Below are 17,846 nucleotides of genomic sequence, written 5' to 3'. Positions count from 1 at the left end.
ACAATGTAAAAATTCTCACAAAAAATGTATGGAGGGGGGATGGTTTTAATCTATAACAGGAAAATTACAGTTGGGCAATGTAGTGATGAAGCTTAAATCTGTTGCTATTGTACAAAACATGCATGGAAAGGAACTATTTGATTTTACATATTTAGCAGATGAAACTAAAATCAGTGCTTTGAAATCTCTTGATCTGCCTTTGATCTTTACAACATGTAAAATTCAATAGACCATGTTCTTGTTTATCTGCTCATTGCATTTATTAGAGTCATTGTTCTAAATGAACGTGTTTTTATGCAGAAGTCAATATTACATTGAAATCACACCTGTAAATAAAAAATGTGTCTACGCACAACGTGACAGCTGTGGAGAAACTACACTGGATTTATTTCAGCTGCAACTCAGATACAGGTGAGTTTTAAATCACATTACTAAAACAAAGGATAACTATATTCTACTCTTTATACACAAACATTTTAAATTTTACACTGCTACTTCATTTTTTATTGTTTTTATTTTGGACAAAATGATTGACTGAAGATCATTTTAATTTATTGTGTTTTTTTTTAAATAATGACCTCCCAATTTTGTCTAATGCTAATAAAAAACTACTTTTTCAAAACACATTTTCTTTTTTAGTTAGTTAAACCACACACATTTAATTAGAATGTTTACTTATTAAGTTACTTGTTTTTTTTGTTCATTTTTATATCGATTTTTGTATTTGCAGTGTTTTACACAGAATTCAAAGGAAGGAAACATCAAAGTGATTAGCAGTTGCCTCTGACAAAGACTGGCAGCCAGTTGTCAGGAGATCAAAGTGGATTTCCTGAGCAACAGTTGTCTAAATGAAACCTTAAAGGCAGGGTAGGTAATTTTCAAAAGCCAGCCTTACCCTACCCTACTTTTGACATATTATTCAAAAAGAAGAGAAGAAGAATTTTGCTGGAATTAATATTTTTTACATAGTTTAACTATGTGAAAAAAGAAAGGTGATTATACTGTATTTTCCATCGCATGTGTCATAATTGTGTAGAAAAAAATTGCCACAGTTTTCTTGCTCTAGAACTTGACATTGGGGTATTTGAGTTTCCACATATTTTTTTACACATGTATAACTCTTAATCACAAAATGCACAACTAAAGGCTCATTACTCATTTTTCTGTGACTTGCATAAAATGGTTTCAGACCTCCATGAGGTTGAATGAGCTCACGTGAAAAAGTAGAAGAACAAGGAAGGTGTACTTTCCCAAACCACACCTCTGTCAACACACGCTGAAATAAAGAAACTGTTGAGTGTGGAACTCAATCAGAAGCTTCACAATGACAACGATCAACCACCCAGAAGGTAGGAAAACAACACATTGTGTGTTGTGTATATATATAAATTATTTAAAAGTCTCTCACTATGCTTTTTTCCCCTTTATTTTAGTGGATATTGTTTCCAGGGAGCAGTGGGGAGCAGCTGAGCCCAGAGGAAAGACTGCGTTCAGAGGTCGTGTACAGAGAGTTATCATCCACCATACTGCCTTAGAGAGCTGCACCTGCCTCACACAGTGCATGCAGGAGCTTGTCAGCATTCAGAGATACCACATGAACCAAAGAGGCTTCGATGATATAGGATATAAGTAAGTACTTCAGCTGTGTGGCCATGAAAATGGCTTCGTTCTCATGTGTAACTTCTAATTGGACACGTGAGTTTTGGCTCTGTATACTTAGACTTTTGCTATGTTTCAGCTTTCTGGTGTCAGTCGATGGGAGGCTGTTTGAGGGCCGAGGTTGGAAGACTGTCGGGGCACATTCCAAACACCACAATGCTGACTCAGTAGGGATCGCCGTCATGGGGAATTTCAATGGTATGCTTTCTTATTGTGCTGTGGCAACAGTGTACAGTGCATTTCCAGCAACTCTTTTTGGTCGTCTTTTTGAATAAAAATGTCAAGGTTTCATTTATTCAGACAAATGTTTTTCAGGAAGTCTATTTTGATCGCCTGACATGTTTCGACTGCCGGTCTTCTTCAGAGGTGTCTGCTGATCGTACATATTAAAAATACAAACGCTTAGTGGTTAGCACGTCCACCTCACAGCAAGAAGGTCATGGGTTCAAGCCCTGGGGTGGATACTTGGGTCCTTTCTGTGAGGAGTTTGCATGTTCTCCCCGTGCTGTGTGGGTTTCCTCCGGGTACTCCGGCTTCCTCCCACAATCCAAAATCATGACTGCTAGGTTTATTGGAGTCTCTTAATTGCCCATATGAGTGAATATGAGTGTGAGTGGTTGTCTGTCTGTGTGTGTGTTACCCTGCGTTGCACTGGGTGTAACCCCGCCTAGTGCCCAGTGTGAGCCGGAGATAGACACCTGCAGACCCCCGTGACCCTGAAATAGGACAAAGTGGGTCTGAAAATTGATGGATGGATATTTCAAAATGAACTTGCAGCAGGAATTATTACACAGAAGTCAAGGACACATCAAAGCGATCAGCAGACGCCGCTGAAGAAGACTGGCAGTTGAAAGTCAAAACAAGTCAGGAGATCAAAGTAGATCTCCTGAAAAACTATTTATTGTCTGAATAAATGAATAATTAACATGTCCTGAAATCTCTTTTTTTAATGTTGAAGATTCTCATTCTTTGTGCTTCTCCTTGTGTTTTTAGATCTGCAGCCAACCCAACAGACCTTAGAGTCCATCAAGCAGCTGCTGCAGCTCGGTGTGTCTCGGGGCTTTTTAGAGGCAGAGTTCACCCTGTGTGGACACAGAGATGTGGGGGACACTCAATGTCCAGGGGAACACTTGTACGCTGCACTACCACAGCTGAGGAGAACTTCATAAACTATGCAGCATGTTTGACAAAAGTCCCAAGATGGAAGATTTAATTACTTAAAGTCCTTGTAAAGCAAATTCAGCCGCGTTACTTGACAGAGCCATCATTAGCATAAACCCGACCCTGCTGCTGAAGCACACCAAACTTCCGACGCCTGGCAATTCGGCCCCTAGCTAAAAATTCGGACTTGGGGGTATAAAAGGCGTCCGCTGGTGCTACATTTTCAATGAAATGAGCACTTTTTTTGCACCGCAATTTTGTTTTTTGCCCCTAGCGTATGCAGTTCTGACTCTACCCTGCAGGGATGCACATATTCAGATGGAGAAAAATGTTTGATTTTTCCTAAGTTTTTTGGTCTTTCACACTGCTCTCTTAGGGTTAGGATGAATACACGGAGGCGGCGCCCTTCCTGCGTGTGGGCGTGATTCCAGCGCCTCTAACTGACACGCCCCCAGCGTTTCAGAGCAGAGAGAAGTGCTTGTTTTTCCATGATTTTGAGACTTCATTTTATATACTTCGCAATTTCTTTTGTCCCAGTGGTCAATGACACATGTTTCTATGGTGTGACAAACTCATAACACAAATTTATTTCTGCTGTACACGGACTTTAAGATACAAACCATCAGATTATTCTGATTGGTATGAATTTGTAATTACACAAGTGTAAATATATAGTGCAGACAATGTTCGTCAAGAGAGGGATTATGGAAATTGATAAATAGAAGTCAATTCCTGAATCTTGATTCAATGTTTTATAGGCAGATTTCAAACGATTGTCAACACTAATATCTAAAAAAAAACACTTATTGTATATATAGACAGAATTAAGATGTTGGTACATTTTTAACAATGATGTATTGGCTCCATAAGTGAAAAGATTATGTTTAAAAATGCAAGTTTTACATTGACTCCAATTGTATATGCAAAAGAGCTAAATTTGAAATGACAAACAAAATTTCATATTTTTCAAACATCATCCACAATATATTTAATTGAAAATGTTATGAACATCAAAAATATAAAAATATCTGTTTACATCACTGTGTACACAGTCAAACACAGGGCTACATTTTGGTGAAAGTTGCACATATGGTTGATTTGTTGTGAAATTTCAAAATTTTAAATTTTAGAGGCACCATGTTTTGGACGATTGGCCTGCTTTTGCAGCTGAGACAATCTGGCATGCAACTGGACCTTTGTGCAAAATGTGTTGATTGTTCGCAGATGGGAAGTAGGATTTCCATAGGAAGAAGAACACGCGGGATCAAAATAGGTTCCCACTTCCCAGCAGCGTAGGCTGCCCGGCCTAAACCTCCAAAAACCTAAATAACCACCAAAATGACTTCAAAAACACAAAAAGTGACTATACAAAAAGGTGAATATACGATACGACAGCCAAATTACACAAAAAAGACAAAAAATGCAGAATGACAGGAAATTAATACATAGCAAAAATACACAAAAAACTTTTGGAAAAACACACAAAATTACAAATAAACAACAACAATTAAATAGAAATTTCTTCAAAATGACAAAAAAAAAAACATTAAAATTCAACAAAACTGACTTCAGGTGCACACAACATAAAATTAAACAGAATTTACTACAAAAAACACAAAACAACAACAGAAAATAGACAAAAATAACTCCCTAACTTTGAGTTCAAAATCCACATAGGAATGCTACCTTTCTTAGTTTCTTTCCCATCTTCCTAAACTTTGCTTGTTGCTCAGAATTGCCTCGATTACAAGTGCCTGGCACCGACCCATGATGCACAGCGGCTATATTTTGTTTTATTACGATTTGTGTGTTTCTTATTCATTTTATGTATTTTCATTTTCTGTGTATTGGGGTCAATTTAATTCGTTTTTTTTTTTTTTTTTTTTTTTTGTTTGTTTTTAGGTATTTTTGGCACTGTCATGACTATTTTTTCTTTTTTTGTGGGGGGGGGGGGGGGGGGGGGGGGGTGTAGTATTACATTTTATGTAAAAATACAGTTTATCTGTTTCTGTGTAAAGGAAATACTTGTCGATATGTTTCAGACTTTCAAAGCTGAAACTTTGTCTGACACAACATTGCTTGGAAATGAACATTAAATTATGAATATGTTCAAGATGTGTGGCTCAAATAGGAGTTGTCTTTTGTTCTGAAGTGACTGCTTTTTCCCAAAGTTCACATGAAAACAATAAAGCAACATTCTAAACCGTTTCATTAATTGAATCAAAATAAAAAACAACACCTAGAAAAACTATTAGAAACCTGGAGAGGAAGTTGGGTCACACCAAACCACAAATGTTTTCCACATTAAATGCAATCTCACAGGTGTTTAGAGGCTATCCTCACATTGGCTTCAGAAGCTGCAGAAGAGAGAAAAAAGAGAGAGATTGCGTTTGCACAGAAAGTGGGTAAAAGGATTGCGTTATGTGTCATGGATGTGTTTTAGAGTTCATCAATCAGTCACATACTAACAGCATTATTGTCTTAACTTTTAATTGTGAAAAAGAAAAGATTTGTGCCATAAAACAATGGGGTTTGTGCATATGAGATGATTTTTATGTGGTCAAATGAAAGCTTATTTTGTTGGTAACAGGTCTTCAGCTGCTGTGGTCATGCGCAAATCTCTCCAAATGATCCTAACCGGTGCGTCTTTGGCTCCACGCCTCCTCAGATCAGAACGCCTTAACTCTGCTCAGTGACAGCTTTGGAAACTATTGAATCAAAGCTCCAGGACAATATGGACGAGGTCAGAAGTTCGAGGGGATTATTCCACAAGTCTTCATTCAGTATCCGAAGCCTCCTGTGGAGAACAGAAGGTTTGACGGCTAACCACGAGCCTCCATCTCCACATCACAAAGCGCGCTTTACGCACGCAGAGAGACCCGACAAGAAGATGTGCAAGAACTTAAAGCAATGCCCCAAAGTGATCATGGGTGTAAATGGAAAGCAGGAGGGGTCCACGCACGGTGCAAAGAAAAACAACGTTGCAGAGGAAGATGAAGGTGTTAAAAGTGAGAAACCCCAGTTTAGTTACAACGCGCTCATCATGATGGCGATCCGCCAAAGCCCGGAGCGCAGACTCACACTCAACGGCATCTATGAGTTCATTATGGGAAACTTTCCATACTACAGACAGAACAGACAAGGCTGGCAGAACTCCATCAGACACAACTTGAGCCTGAACAAGTGCTTTGTTAAAGTCCCGCGTCACTACGATGACCCGGGGAAGGGCAACTACTGGGTGTTGGATCCCTGCAGCGAGGACGTGTTCATCGGAGGAACATCTGGGAAACTCCGGCGGAGATCAACCCCTGGATCTAAAGCTAAAATGAAGCGAGGAGGAGGGGGTCGCGTGCTTTCCTCGGGCGCAGCAGCGAGTGTCACCCTGGCAGCAGCAGCAGCAGCATCTGGCTCCTTCTACTGGCCCGTGCCGCCGTTTCTACCTCTCCAAACCCCGGTGCGCGCCCACCTGAGCGCGGGCACCTATCTGAGCAGCACCCACCCTCGCTTCTCCAGCCAAACCTCTCCATCAGTTGTTTCACAGCGGGCTCGCCTCAGTGCCGCAGACCGGGTGGTGCAGACCCACCAGGAGATGTCCTACATCGGGGTCAGTTGCGCGCAAACCAGGCGCCATCAGATCGGCACCGCCTGCGCCGCCTTCTCCACCTCCATCCCGGCCTGCAGCCTGCCAATGTCGGATTCGTGTTCTTTAAACATGATCTCAGGACAAGCCAGCTACTTTTACTCCCACCAGCTGCCATGTGCAGCCACCGCCTTTACTCCGTGCCTGGAGGAGTCCAACTCCTCACCGGGCCACTTCTTATCCAGGACGGGCCCCTCCGCTGACCTAGGATGCTGTGGAGACTTTTCAAATTACTATCCTCAAATTAGTGTAAGCCCTCCTTCCCCCTGGAATGTCATGGATAAGTAACAAACCTTTAAAACATCTTAATCAACAGTCATGTTTAAGTGCTCTCTGGCCAGTAATGCATTGATTTTACATTATAGCCAGTTCACAATTTTGCATTTCTGCATGAATTTATGCTACAATAGGCTATAAAACATCATACATTATTGTAGAGGCCAAAACATTCATGCCCATAATTAAATTCACATTTTTGCTTAATGATACTGAAACAAATAAGTATGAACAATACAAAAATAAAATTAAAAACAAAATACAATTATTCTCTTCTATTATGTTACATAATTTGGTCAAATAAGCAATTGCATTGTTATTCAAAAAGCTTTCTTTTTATACCTTGTTGAATTTATTTCAACAAAAGCATTGTAATTATTAGTAAAGGCCAATTTAGAGAATTCAATCAGAAATTAATATTTCAAATGAGATCATCTGATAAAGTTGTGCACATTTATACACCTCCAGAGACAGAGATATTAAAACAGTTTTTCAACCATAGGGTCGTGGCGCAATGTGGGGTCGTCTGGAATTGAAATGGAGTCACCTGAAATGTCTAGTAATTGATTAAAAACACACACACAAAAAAAAAAAACATTCAACTATCATATTTAAAATGTTGTCATTATTATTCTTTGTCAAATTTGTAACACCACTCACGATCTTAAATAACTATGTTCTATATTTTCACTTTCTCAAATATTAAATCTACTAAAATAAAATGCAGTATGAAAATTTATCAAGTTATCAAAACAAAGTATAACCACAGTTCCTCTGTCATTCTTTTTGTTATATATATATATATAATAGAACAAACGTATTATTGTTATTTTACTTTCATTTGTTCTTCAAAAAAAAAAAAGCTCCTCGTCTATAGTCGTCTCTCAGTACTCAGAATAAAGTGCATGATATTGTCTACTTGTTCCGATGTCATCAAGTCATTGTTATTACTGTGTCATTAATCTTACTCAGCATGCAAATTATAGTATAGCACGTGTCTTAAGCAAAATCTTGTGTGTAGGATCAGCATGCATGTGAAAATGTTTAAACAAATTCAATCCAAATTTCAGAGCTAGAAGTCGTTCTCTGTGTAAATGAAAGCTAAACTGCTTATTTATATCACTAATAGTCTCTGATTTTCCTAATCTATCAAAGAAAATTACATTCCTGTTATAAATACCTTAATACATGTAAATAAACAATATATTGTGCTTTTTACTTGTGTTTTCCTTTTTGCCTATTGAAGATCTGCTGTTGTTTATTGTTCCTGCATGTTTGGTTGTGTAATTGAACTTATTACTGTAGATATTATACCGACATAAAAAAGAGTGCATGAGAACTGGATTAGCTGCTTTAAGGTTTAATATACTGTATATATTTTATACATTTATTATTTTTAAAACACAGGTTTTTTTCCTTCCTTATCCATTATTTTCCCTTTTTTCCACTCTACCCCTTCCTCTAACTTTTGAATCCAAGTTTCCCCCTTAAGTATTTTGCTCAGAATTTTGTGACAAAATAACTTTAGAGCATAATAATGGAATGATAAAACACATTTTAAAGAATCTGTTTTTGTAAATAAGTGAAATAAAACAGTATTTAGTGGCTCCTGAATAGATTTATTTCTATAGTTTTTATTATTTCCTGTCATCTCCCGCCTGGTGTGCGACTAAGACGGACTAATCAAGATCATTTATCATCATTTTGTGTTTTTTTTTTTTCCATTTTGTGCATTTTGTTGTTGTTTGTCTGTTATTTTTTATTATTCAGTATATTTTTCTCTTATTTCATGTTTTTTTTTTTTTTTTTTGTCGTTTTGTGATTTGCTGGTAATATTTAGTATGATTATCAAACATTGTAAAACCCCATGTTTTTAATTATTTTATTCGTTAAAGTGCCATCGCGTACCCCAATTTGAGAAATACTGCTCTCGCTGATCATATTGATGTATATTAGATTTCACCTATATAGTCTGACTTCATTAAACTTTCCATGACCTTTACCCGCTGTCAGTCTAGTACAACAACATAGATATGTCTGGATATAGATCAGCTTTCAGTATGTCTGACTCCTTTGAACAAAAGTTGCTTTATATTCACACTTCAGCTCTTCTGTCTCATCAAGTCCCATTCAATCACGGTCTCCTGTGGTTAAAGCAGACAGGGAAGGATCAGGTGACCTCACTGTTGGCAAACATTGTCTGGATAAATATGAAGATAATAATATTTCCACCGACAAGAGAAGTGGTAACGGCAGCAGGAATAGCTGAGCTGTGAAGCAACAAGTTTAATATCCCAAGGCAGTGGTAAGGAGATACATTCTCTACACTAGTGTTTCTCAAATAATGGTATGTGTACCCCTATAGGCCTAGGGGTACGCAATGGCACTACAGAGAGAAAGAGAGTGGAAAATTAACATATAAAGTGTCAGTCTTGATGATAAATGATAAAAACTATAGAAATAAATCTATTCAGGAACTACTAAATCAGTGTTTTTCAACCTCGGGGTCGGGACCCCATGTTGGGTCGCCTGAAATTTCTAAAAAATGTAAATAGATTTCTCAATTTTTCATTATTATCATTATTATTATTATTATTATTATTATTATTATTATTATTATTATTATTATTATTATTATTATTATTATTATTTTTAAATTAAAACAACACACAATCTTAAACAACTGTATTTCTATTCTTTCACTTTGTGAAATATAAATCTAATTCAACTAGAGTGCAGGAAAAATAATAATAATAAAAAAAAGATGAGTTCAAACATTTTCAAATAGTAATAGGAATTATTGATATCAAAATGGTGTCACCATCCAAAAAAGGTTAAGAACCACTACATTAAATACTGTTTCTTATTTACATTCCATCATTATTGCTCTATAGTTGTTTTTAAATTGTTTTCGAAGCAAAATGTTGTATAGTCGGACAAAGGGGCTATACTTAAAATCAGAAATAAGAGAAAGGGGGTACCTGAGCCAAAAAAAAACACTGCTCTATACAATTTATCTTTCTGTTTTTGTTTCTTTTATTTTAAATGGTTAGAAAATGTAAAGTAAATCTATAAAAATAACGTTTGTAGTGATTATTTATTTGTCATTAGCAAGGCAAGTAAGGAATATATCTCAGATGTTTGAATTTAATTTTCTCAATATCTTAAAATACTATTGTATTTTGAATTATTCTGGATACTTTGCACCTCTGAATACGATTCCAGACACTCATCACAAACAGCAGTAATGTTCGACAAATGGTTACGACCAATGAATTGTTTACTTCCTATACCTATAATGTGAGTGGGTTGTATACTGGTGGCGTCTCATGCCTATATTGTACACACTGGTTGACCGGGCCTGTTTCTTTGCTGCTATGAGGCTGTGGAACGCCCTTCATGCCCACCTCATAGGGCCACACAGACTATTCATGTTTTTAAACAAAAACGTATATTTTTACAAAAACTTTCTGCTAAATTATGTTTCATTGATTTTATTCGCTGTTGGTTTTATTGTTGTTGTATACATTATTGTACGTGTATTCCATACTCAAATGCACAGAAAGCTGTATGGTGTGTGCCTTCTTCTGCTACATATCCTTTCTTATAACATGTTCCTATAAGATCTTTAATAAAAGTATCACTTAAAAATCATAAACTCACACTAACTCAAAGCTCAGCTATACCATGGTGGTCACTTGTCAGACAAATATTCACTCAGGATAAAAAAAACATTTTATAATTTATACATCTTTAATTTTTTTGGTATACATTTCTTCTAATTATGGACTTGTAATATCATAAAAATCTAACAACACAGTTCCTTCAACCGTGCACTACCAGTAACCAAACTGCTTAATATGTCACACGTGTGTTCACCAAATTATTTACTTATTTGGGAGTGACAGCGCACATTAATGGACATACAAAATACAGTAACGTAAACATATTGGAAGGGATGCTAATTTACATCCATAGTCCCTTAGAATTCACATTAAACGTCACAAAAACAAAACAAACTTTATTTACATACATTGTACAAATACAAAACTAAGACACATGAGGTTAAAAAAAGAAAGGAAGCAGGTCAGTAGTGTTAACAGGACTGACTATTCTTCAGCCATTTCTTCAGGTGAGATTATGATTAGGACACTATCAGGAGGCTGTTCCAATAGGTAGATCTCCTGACTGACACTGACAAGATGTTTTGTCCAAAGGTTGTTCGTCTTTATGGCACTTCACAGTCCCTTCTAGAAGTGGCCCGAGTGATGTCACGCTTTCCATTTTCTTTTTAATAAATTCCTACAGTTCAGACGAGGTGGGCCATGGGATGTATGATTAAGTGTTATCAATTAACCTTTCAACAATTGTGTGCACAGCGCTAAAGCTATTTGTTCCATTTCTGCTATACCTTAACTTTATTACTTTATGCTTACCTTAAAACAATTTGTGAAAAAATTGTATGTAACAAATCCTTCTATAACACATATGGGATATTACTGCTGTCATTTATTCATTCATTGTCATAGTCATACAGTAATGCAATTAATGCATTAGTGTATGAAGGAATTAATTAATCTATAATAATATCATTTTTTAATATCAGAAATGATGTATTTATGTATTCTTAGCACTGCTGTTGATCACTGAGAAGACCTGACTTTTTAGATAATTCCAGATTTTTCATCTATTGTTCACAGAATAATTGTCATCCGTATCACACTTGAGAATAACATCTATGTCTGTACCCTACAAGGACGTTATTGAATGAAATGCAGATAAATAAATGAAAAAAATAATTAATGATGCCCATGCCAATAGAAAGTGTCACCAACTTTCATCTCGTGCTCATATTTGGAAGAAAACGTTTATATATATATATATTTATATATATATATATATATATATATATATATATATTTTATTTTTTAACATAATATAAACAAACTAACTCAGAGTGCATTCATAGTATGAAGGTATAACATTTAAAGCAATATTATGCTATTGGTTAACGGGATGGCAGTAACCCGGTAGTGATTAGAACAAGCGGTAGAATGTGACCCGGAAGTACTTTGGTCCACGCTTATTCTGAGTCGTTGCCTAAACGGAGGTGCTGGTGGAGAGACTGAAGAAAATCACCTGAAGAAGCTGATCTTCTCCGCCAACAATCATGTAAGTGTTCATCAAATAATGTAGGTGGAGGTGGGATCACAGTTTCCATTTACAGAGATTTGGTCACAGATCGTAAACTTCTCCTGCTCTGGAGCATGCTAACATGGTTAGCTCATCGTGTTACGAGGCCGAGTTAGCATGATTGCAGCCCATTGTACGCTCATATCGGTCTTTATTATTTACTACTGAGAAAGTGGGAATAATAATAACAACAAAAAAAAATAAAAAATAAATTAGTAAATACTGTATTAACTATGAGAGCAAAGTGACCCAAATTAATTGGGGTTTTATTGAATATTGGTAGCTTAATGCTAGCTGGCGACTAAATACGCTCCACACACGCTCATCTAGTGGTATTACGCTGCACATTTATAAAGCTTTACACCAAACTTAACTAACTTTTTGATCAGAACAACATAAACAGCGTCGTGAAAATTCCATCGAGTCCTTTACATTCGAATCTAAAGGTTTATTCTGAGGCTCGATGTAGAATGTATCAAAAGAAGAGCCACAGTTTTACTTATTTGATGGACTAATGTTGCTAATGATAGTACGAACAGATTTAAACAGTGCTGTTAAAAAAAAAAAAAAAAAAAGTCTGCTAGCTTTACAGAGTTTACTAGATGTAGTAGAAATAAAACGGTGGCTGCGTATGATTAGACACACAGTCTATTCATACGCAGCTCCCCTCATTGGCCAGTTTAGGTGACGTGATAGGTGCACCACGTGACTTAAAGTTCTGTCAGTGTTATTATAGCTCATATTTATTTTTAGCTACCACGCTGACACTTTTATTTTAACCCCAACCCAGGAAATACTCTAAAATGTTTTTTTTTATCGTATATGTATTTTTAAAGGTGGAATTTGCCATTTTAAAATATAAAAAAAAACTAATGACAAAAGTGGAATTCAAACCCACATTAGCGGAAGGAAGAATCCTTGAGTGCAGCGCCTTAGATGAGTGTTTCCCAACCTTTTGTCTCATGTACTTCTCTTCAGATCAAGAGAACCCCTTCATCACTCCAATTTACTAACCTTTCTCATTTTATTTACATGTTGTTAATAGCTTGAAAATGTCAATCTGTATGTTTAATGCACACTAAATAAAAATTTTGTGCATTACAATTACTGTATTCTATAGCAGAGAATATATTTACCTGCATGTTAGTAACAATTAATAGGATATTAAGGCCACAATAGTATTTATTTCATTAATGCAGTTCATTGTCAACGGGTGGTTAAGCTGTTGGATGAGCATGTACAGTGTCTGAAATAGGCTTTAAAATGACTCAGCATGTTGGAAATAGATTCATCAATGTTTCCAAGTACCCCATAGAATGTTTCCAAGTACCCCTAGGGGTACACATACCCCTGGTTGGGAACCATTGCCTTAGACCACTCGGCCATCATGACACAATGAAAAAACACGAGCACGTTACAATTATGTAGAAAAGGTCCGGAAAACGTACCCATAGTCCCGTAGGCTAGTGATACATTTCCATAGGGGTTGTCCGCACAGCAACCGTACATAAATGTATAGATAACCGATATATCGGCTATCGATATGCAATAAGAACATTGATACATACTGTACTTTAACACAAATTTTCATAAAACCCCAAAATATGATTCAAGTCAAAGAAGCAAAAATAATCTAATAATTAATAATAATGTAATAATAAACTTTAATTGATAACATTGTCAACATAAGGACTATAAAGCCGCTGATAAATAAGAAAAGGTGATCTGTATTTCTGGAATACAGTCAAATAAATTAATAAAATAAAGTTGCTCAAATTGCAAACGGTAAACATGGATAAATCAAAAAAGGCTAAATGTAACTGTGAACAATGAACGTTTTATAATAATTACTGCTGATTTAAGTGTGGCAGCTTATAATGCAGAAAACACAGCAGATAGTAACAAAATGTTCACGCAGCACAAACGGTAATACATCAGTTACATATTAGAGTCTGACCAATTAATCGGTTGGGCTATTGACTGATGTTAATCAATCGGTAAAAGCTAAAATTGTCCGCACTGATTAATAATCGGTCAGGCTTTAGTTTTTATGTCTTGTATTATATCGTTTATTATTCAAATTGAAGTTCTTGTATTCAACAGCAATTCAATTTGACATCTATCTGGGATCACTTCTATTAACCAAACCATGGCTTATTGTCAATTCATGTTTTTGCTGATTATTTTATTCCCTAAAATAACTTTTGTTTGTTTGGTTTGATTTTCAGGAGTCTGTTAACGAAGCCCAAGTCAGAGATGACACCTGAAGAGTTGCAGAAGCGAGAAGAGGAGGAGTTTAACACCGGCCCTCTGTCAGTGCTCACCCAGTCAGTGAAGAACAACACACAAGTCCTCATCAACTGTCGCAACAACAAGAAGCTGCTTGGACGAGTCAAGGCTTTTGATAGGTACAGACAATCACTGTCAACTGACGCTTCTGTTAGCTTAGACTGTATATAGTTAGCATTGGTGTGCATTGCCATGAATCTGACGTTACGATTCACGATTTGCATGTCATGCTATGATATATCGTGATTCTAAACAATACGATATATCACAATATCATTAATTACAAATTTCACCTTTACAAGTAGAAAATGGTATGAAATTGAATTTATTTCAAAAAATTTTTACTTGCAAGAATACGTATATGGTAACTAAGTGTAATTCAAGTATCGTATTTTGCGGCGTAGAGGACGCTCTGTGTGGATTTGTCAGTCAGTCACACACCTGTCCAGTGACAACAGAATATTACTGACAGTCATCCTTACAGCAGAATGAATGAACTGAAACAGTCATTGAACTTCACGGTGAACTGAACTTTCAGAAACGAGCTTCTGATAATGTGGGGAAAGTAAAAACTCTCACAGCTTTAATAACATGACGGAGGCGTCATGTCTGATCAATGAGGGAAAATGCGTGGGAGTGACTGACAGCAGAAGTCATACACCTGCTGAATATTAGTTTGTATTTATATATTTATAATTGAAATAAGGTTGCTGATTGTTTAAATGCAAATCAAATACCGGTAATAAATTGAAGTTTGTAGAGGGGGAAGCGTTACATTTACGTTAAGAAGAGCATATAAAAAGTACAATGAGATTTAAAATGTAATATCTTAGCTGGTTTTTAATAGTTGGAATTAATAAACGGCATAAAGTTGTCAAATTACTGCGTTAGGTTTATCAGGGGTGATCGCACAAGCAACTGTCAGGCTGACACACACACACAAAGAGAGAGAAAGCGAGTACCGAAACACTACAGATAAAGTAAAAATCAGCCGGTTTATGATAGAAATAAACAATGAACAGCATAAAGTTGCCAAATAACCACGTTACTTTTGTTCAGAAGCAATTGTGTCCGTGTTCTGACTTCGTCCGGACTCTACGTGATCGCTCCTGAGGGGATGGTGCATGGCAGCGGACTGAGCGGTGTATCAGTCTGGTTCCAGTAAAAAGTGACCATAAAAAGGTGTAAATGGATTGATATGCAGACGTGGGGCAGTGAGGAGGAGACTCCATGTGGAGATGGAAACTGATCAGAATAGGCGGAAATATATGGAGACCTCCGTTAACAGCAGTACAGCAGCCCGCCTACCTGCCTGTTCTAATTGGCCGAGTCGTTTTAAGGGCACCTTCATCAGCCAATTGGGTGTGGCCTTTGTCATAGTGCGACCATCACGTGGATTTTTCTTGGAAAATTGCTAAATTATTGGAATGCGGCCAATACCGCATTCAATAGCCCGGAAAATATGGTACTAGGGGTGTAACGAAATAGTCAACTCACAATACGAAATACGATACAATATGGGGGGAAAATTCCCAATGAAAAGTAACAAATGTTTGTTGGAGACAAAGTGTGTGGGAGTGTTTTACTTCACAAATAACAGTTTTTTTTATTTCTCATTTCTCAAACAAAAGTTTTGAAAGCTCGGGCCTTTATGCTTTGAACTTTCCATCCATTAGCTCCTCTTTCAGTACTGCACCAATGGTTTGGCCTTTGTGTGATTCAAACATCACTTGTATTTGGATAACATAGCTTTTCATTTCCAATCATAGTCTCAATGGTGTGGGCTCTAACTGTTATGTAGCTTTGAGTAGCACCCGAGAGTGAACAATTCATTGTTTTCAGTCTACGCTCTGTCTCAATCTCTGCTTAGAAAAGGCTTCATTGCTCACTTGTGTTAAAACACTGCCGTTCTATAGACACGTTGGCTCGTATCCAGACAAGCGTCCGCGTTGTCCGCCATCTTGTAAATAAAGCAGCGTCTGAGCTTCTACGGGAAGCAGGAGGGTCTAATGACATTGTGCCGCTGTGCTTTTTAAATTTTTATTTTTTGAACCTTTGAATTTTGTCGCCTTTTTTTATTTCACAAAATTTCGTTACACTCCTATCAAGTACCAATATCGAAAACAAGTGGTATGTTTATCAAACTGTCAAATTACATTTTTCAAAAAACGTTTAGTTTTTGCTTTTACAACAGATTCTAATTCTGTTAAGTAAATTTTTCTTATTATTTTTAAAGTAACCACATACAAAGTGTCCAATATGTTTTATGAAAATCAACTTCCAATCTTAATGATCTGTGGTTCAATAAATCTAGTGAGTGGACGTTTATGTGCTATGCATATGTTGGTGCAAATAAATTTTTTTTTCATAGAAAAACATTAAAAAATCGATTTGGACATCTCTTTGGATTGATCCAATAATCGGACGGTGAAATATCGCGATATATCGCTGAATTGTTTTTTTTCTTACACCCTTGGATATATTCTTGTTATAATTTTCAGGTTTTTTTTAAAAATGTATTTAAGGTTCTTTAAGCACCATTACAGTATTTTTTTCATTTGGTTAAAGCCGTCTTCTTTAAGTTTGGTCCTTGTATGTATTGTTGTAAAAACTGCAATTTACCAAAGTATGTTGTAATAATTATAATTATTATAATAATAGTCGGAGGTTGTTTAAATGTGTGTGACTGATTTATGACTGTTTGGTAATTGTCTACACATTTGTACTTGCATTGTGAGCTGCCTCTTGGCCAGATGTCATCATAAAAGTGAACTTGTTCTCACTTGTTTTACCTGGTGAAATAAGGTCGATTGAATAAATAAAAGACCAAAATGTCCCTGTTTTCTCCTCAGGCACTGCAACATGGTCCTGGAGAATGTGAAAGAGATGTGGACAGAAGTTCCTAAGAGTGGGAAGGGAAAGAAGAAGTCTAAGCCTGTGAACAAGGACCGCTACATTTCTAAAATGTTCCTCAGGGGCGACTCTGTCATTGTTGTGCTGAGAAATCCTCTGATCACAGGGAAATGAACTCTCCTTCAAATTAATTCTCCTCCTTTTTGAGTTTTTTTTTTTCTTTTTCCGGGGGGATGGGGGTGTAAAACCATTTTGTTAACAATTTGTAATAGTTTGATAGTCGTGGGCCTACCAGAGCCTGATTTTTCTTTGTCTACAGAAAACTTCTTTTTGATTTTAGTAATAAAAGTAATGAAACTCATTTCAGTGGTTTTAAGTGTTTGTGATTTATTGTTTTAGTCCCAGGTTTTTGTTTTTATAAACCCATAATTCACTCCACCAATCTGTCATATTTACTCCCGTTTCATAGCTTGAATATACTGTACTCTCCCATCTCCCCCCTCCATGCCCTACCATTCTGCCCAGATAGGTTCTTGGATGTCAGGCTTGATTTCAGCCAGCAGCGCTCAATACATGACAAAACTGCCGTTTAAAGGGCCACTGCATTATTGATGAGAGCAGATGTGCTGACTGTCACTTCGCACCCTCATCTCGCTCCATTTCAGGCGGTTCTTCTCATTCCCCTCCTGACCACTTTGTTAATTGTCCTAATAGCTTAGCAGCTCGTGTCGCCTTACTCTAACAGTTGGCGTCTAACTTTAGTTTCTCACTGTGT

The 17,846-nt window shown here is 36.6% G+C and overlaps 3 protein-coding genes across 3 annotated transcripts; all 3 read left to right on the top strand.

Moving 5' to 3' along the window:
- Positions 1–1,240: 1,240 nt before the first annotated feature.
- On the top strand, positions 1,241–4,668 carry pglyrp5 (peptidoglycan recognition protein 5). The gene is made up of 4 exons (XM_028465074.1): positions 1,241–1,349; positions 1,434–1,629; positions 1,739–1,857; positions 2,653–4,668. Exons 1-4 carry the CDS (start codon positions 1,325–1,327, stop codon positions 2,826–2,828), a joined length of 516 nt encoding a protein of 171 aa, XP_028320875.1. The 5' UTR covers positions 1,241–1,324; the 3' UTR covers positions 2,829–4,668.
- Positions 4,669–5,553: 885 nt separating this feature from the next.
- Positions 5,554–6,748, top strand: foxg1c (forkhead box G1c). Its single transcript, XM_028465092.1, has one exon. The coding sequence runs from the start codon at positions 5,555–5,557 to the stop codon at positions 6,746–6,748; it is 1,194 nt and encodes a 397-aa protein (XP_028320893.1). The 5' UTR covers position 5,554.
- A 5,024-nt stretch (positions 6,749–11,772) lies between these two features.
- On the top strand, positions 11,773–17,441 carry snrpd2 (small nuclear ribonucleoprotein D2 polypeptide). Its single transcript, XM_028464660.1, has 3 exons — positions 11,773–11,908; positions 14,158–14,337; positions 17,071–17,441. Coding segments are annotated over exons 1-3 (357 nt in total). The 5' UTR covers positions 11,773–11,906; the 3' UTR covers positions 17,246–17,441.
- Positions 17,442–17,846: the final 405 nt, after the last annotated feature.

The sequence above is a fragment of the Gouania willdenowi genome, chromosome 13 (genome assembly GCF_900634775.1).
Source record: "Gouania willdenowi chromosome 13, fGouWil2.1, whole genome shotgun sequence".
Taxonomy (NCBI): domain Eukaryota; kingdom Metazoa; phylum Chordata; class Actinopteri; order Blenniiformes; family Gobiesocidae; genus Gouania; species Gouania willdenowi.
This window is presented reverse-complemented; position numbering and strand designations above follow the sequence as displayed.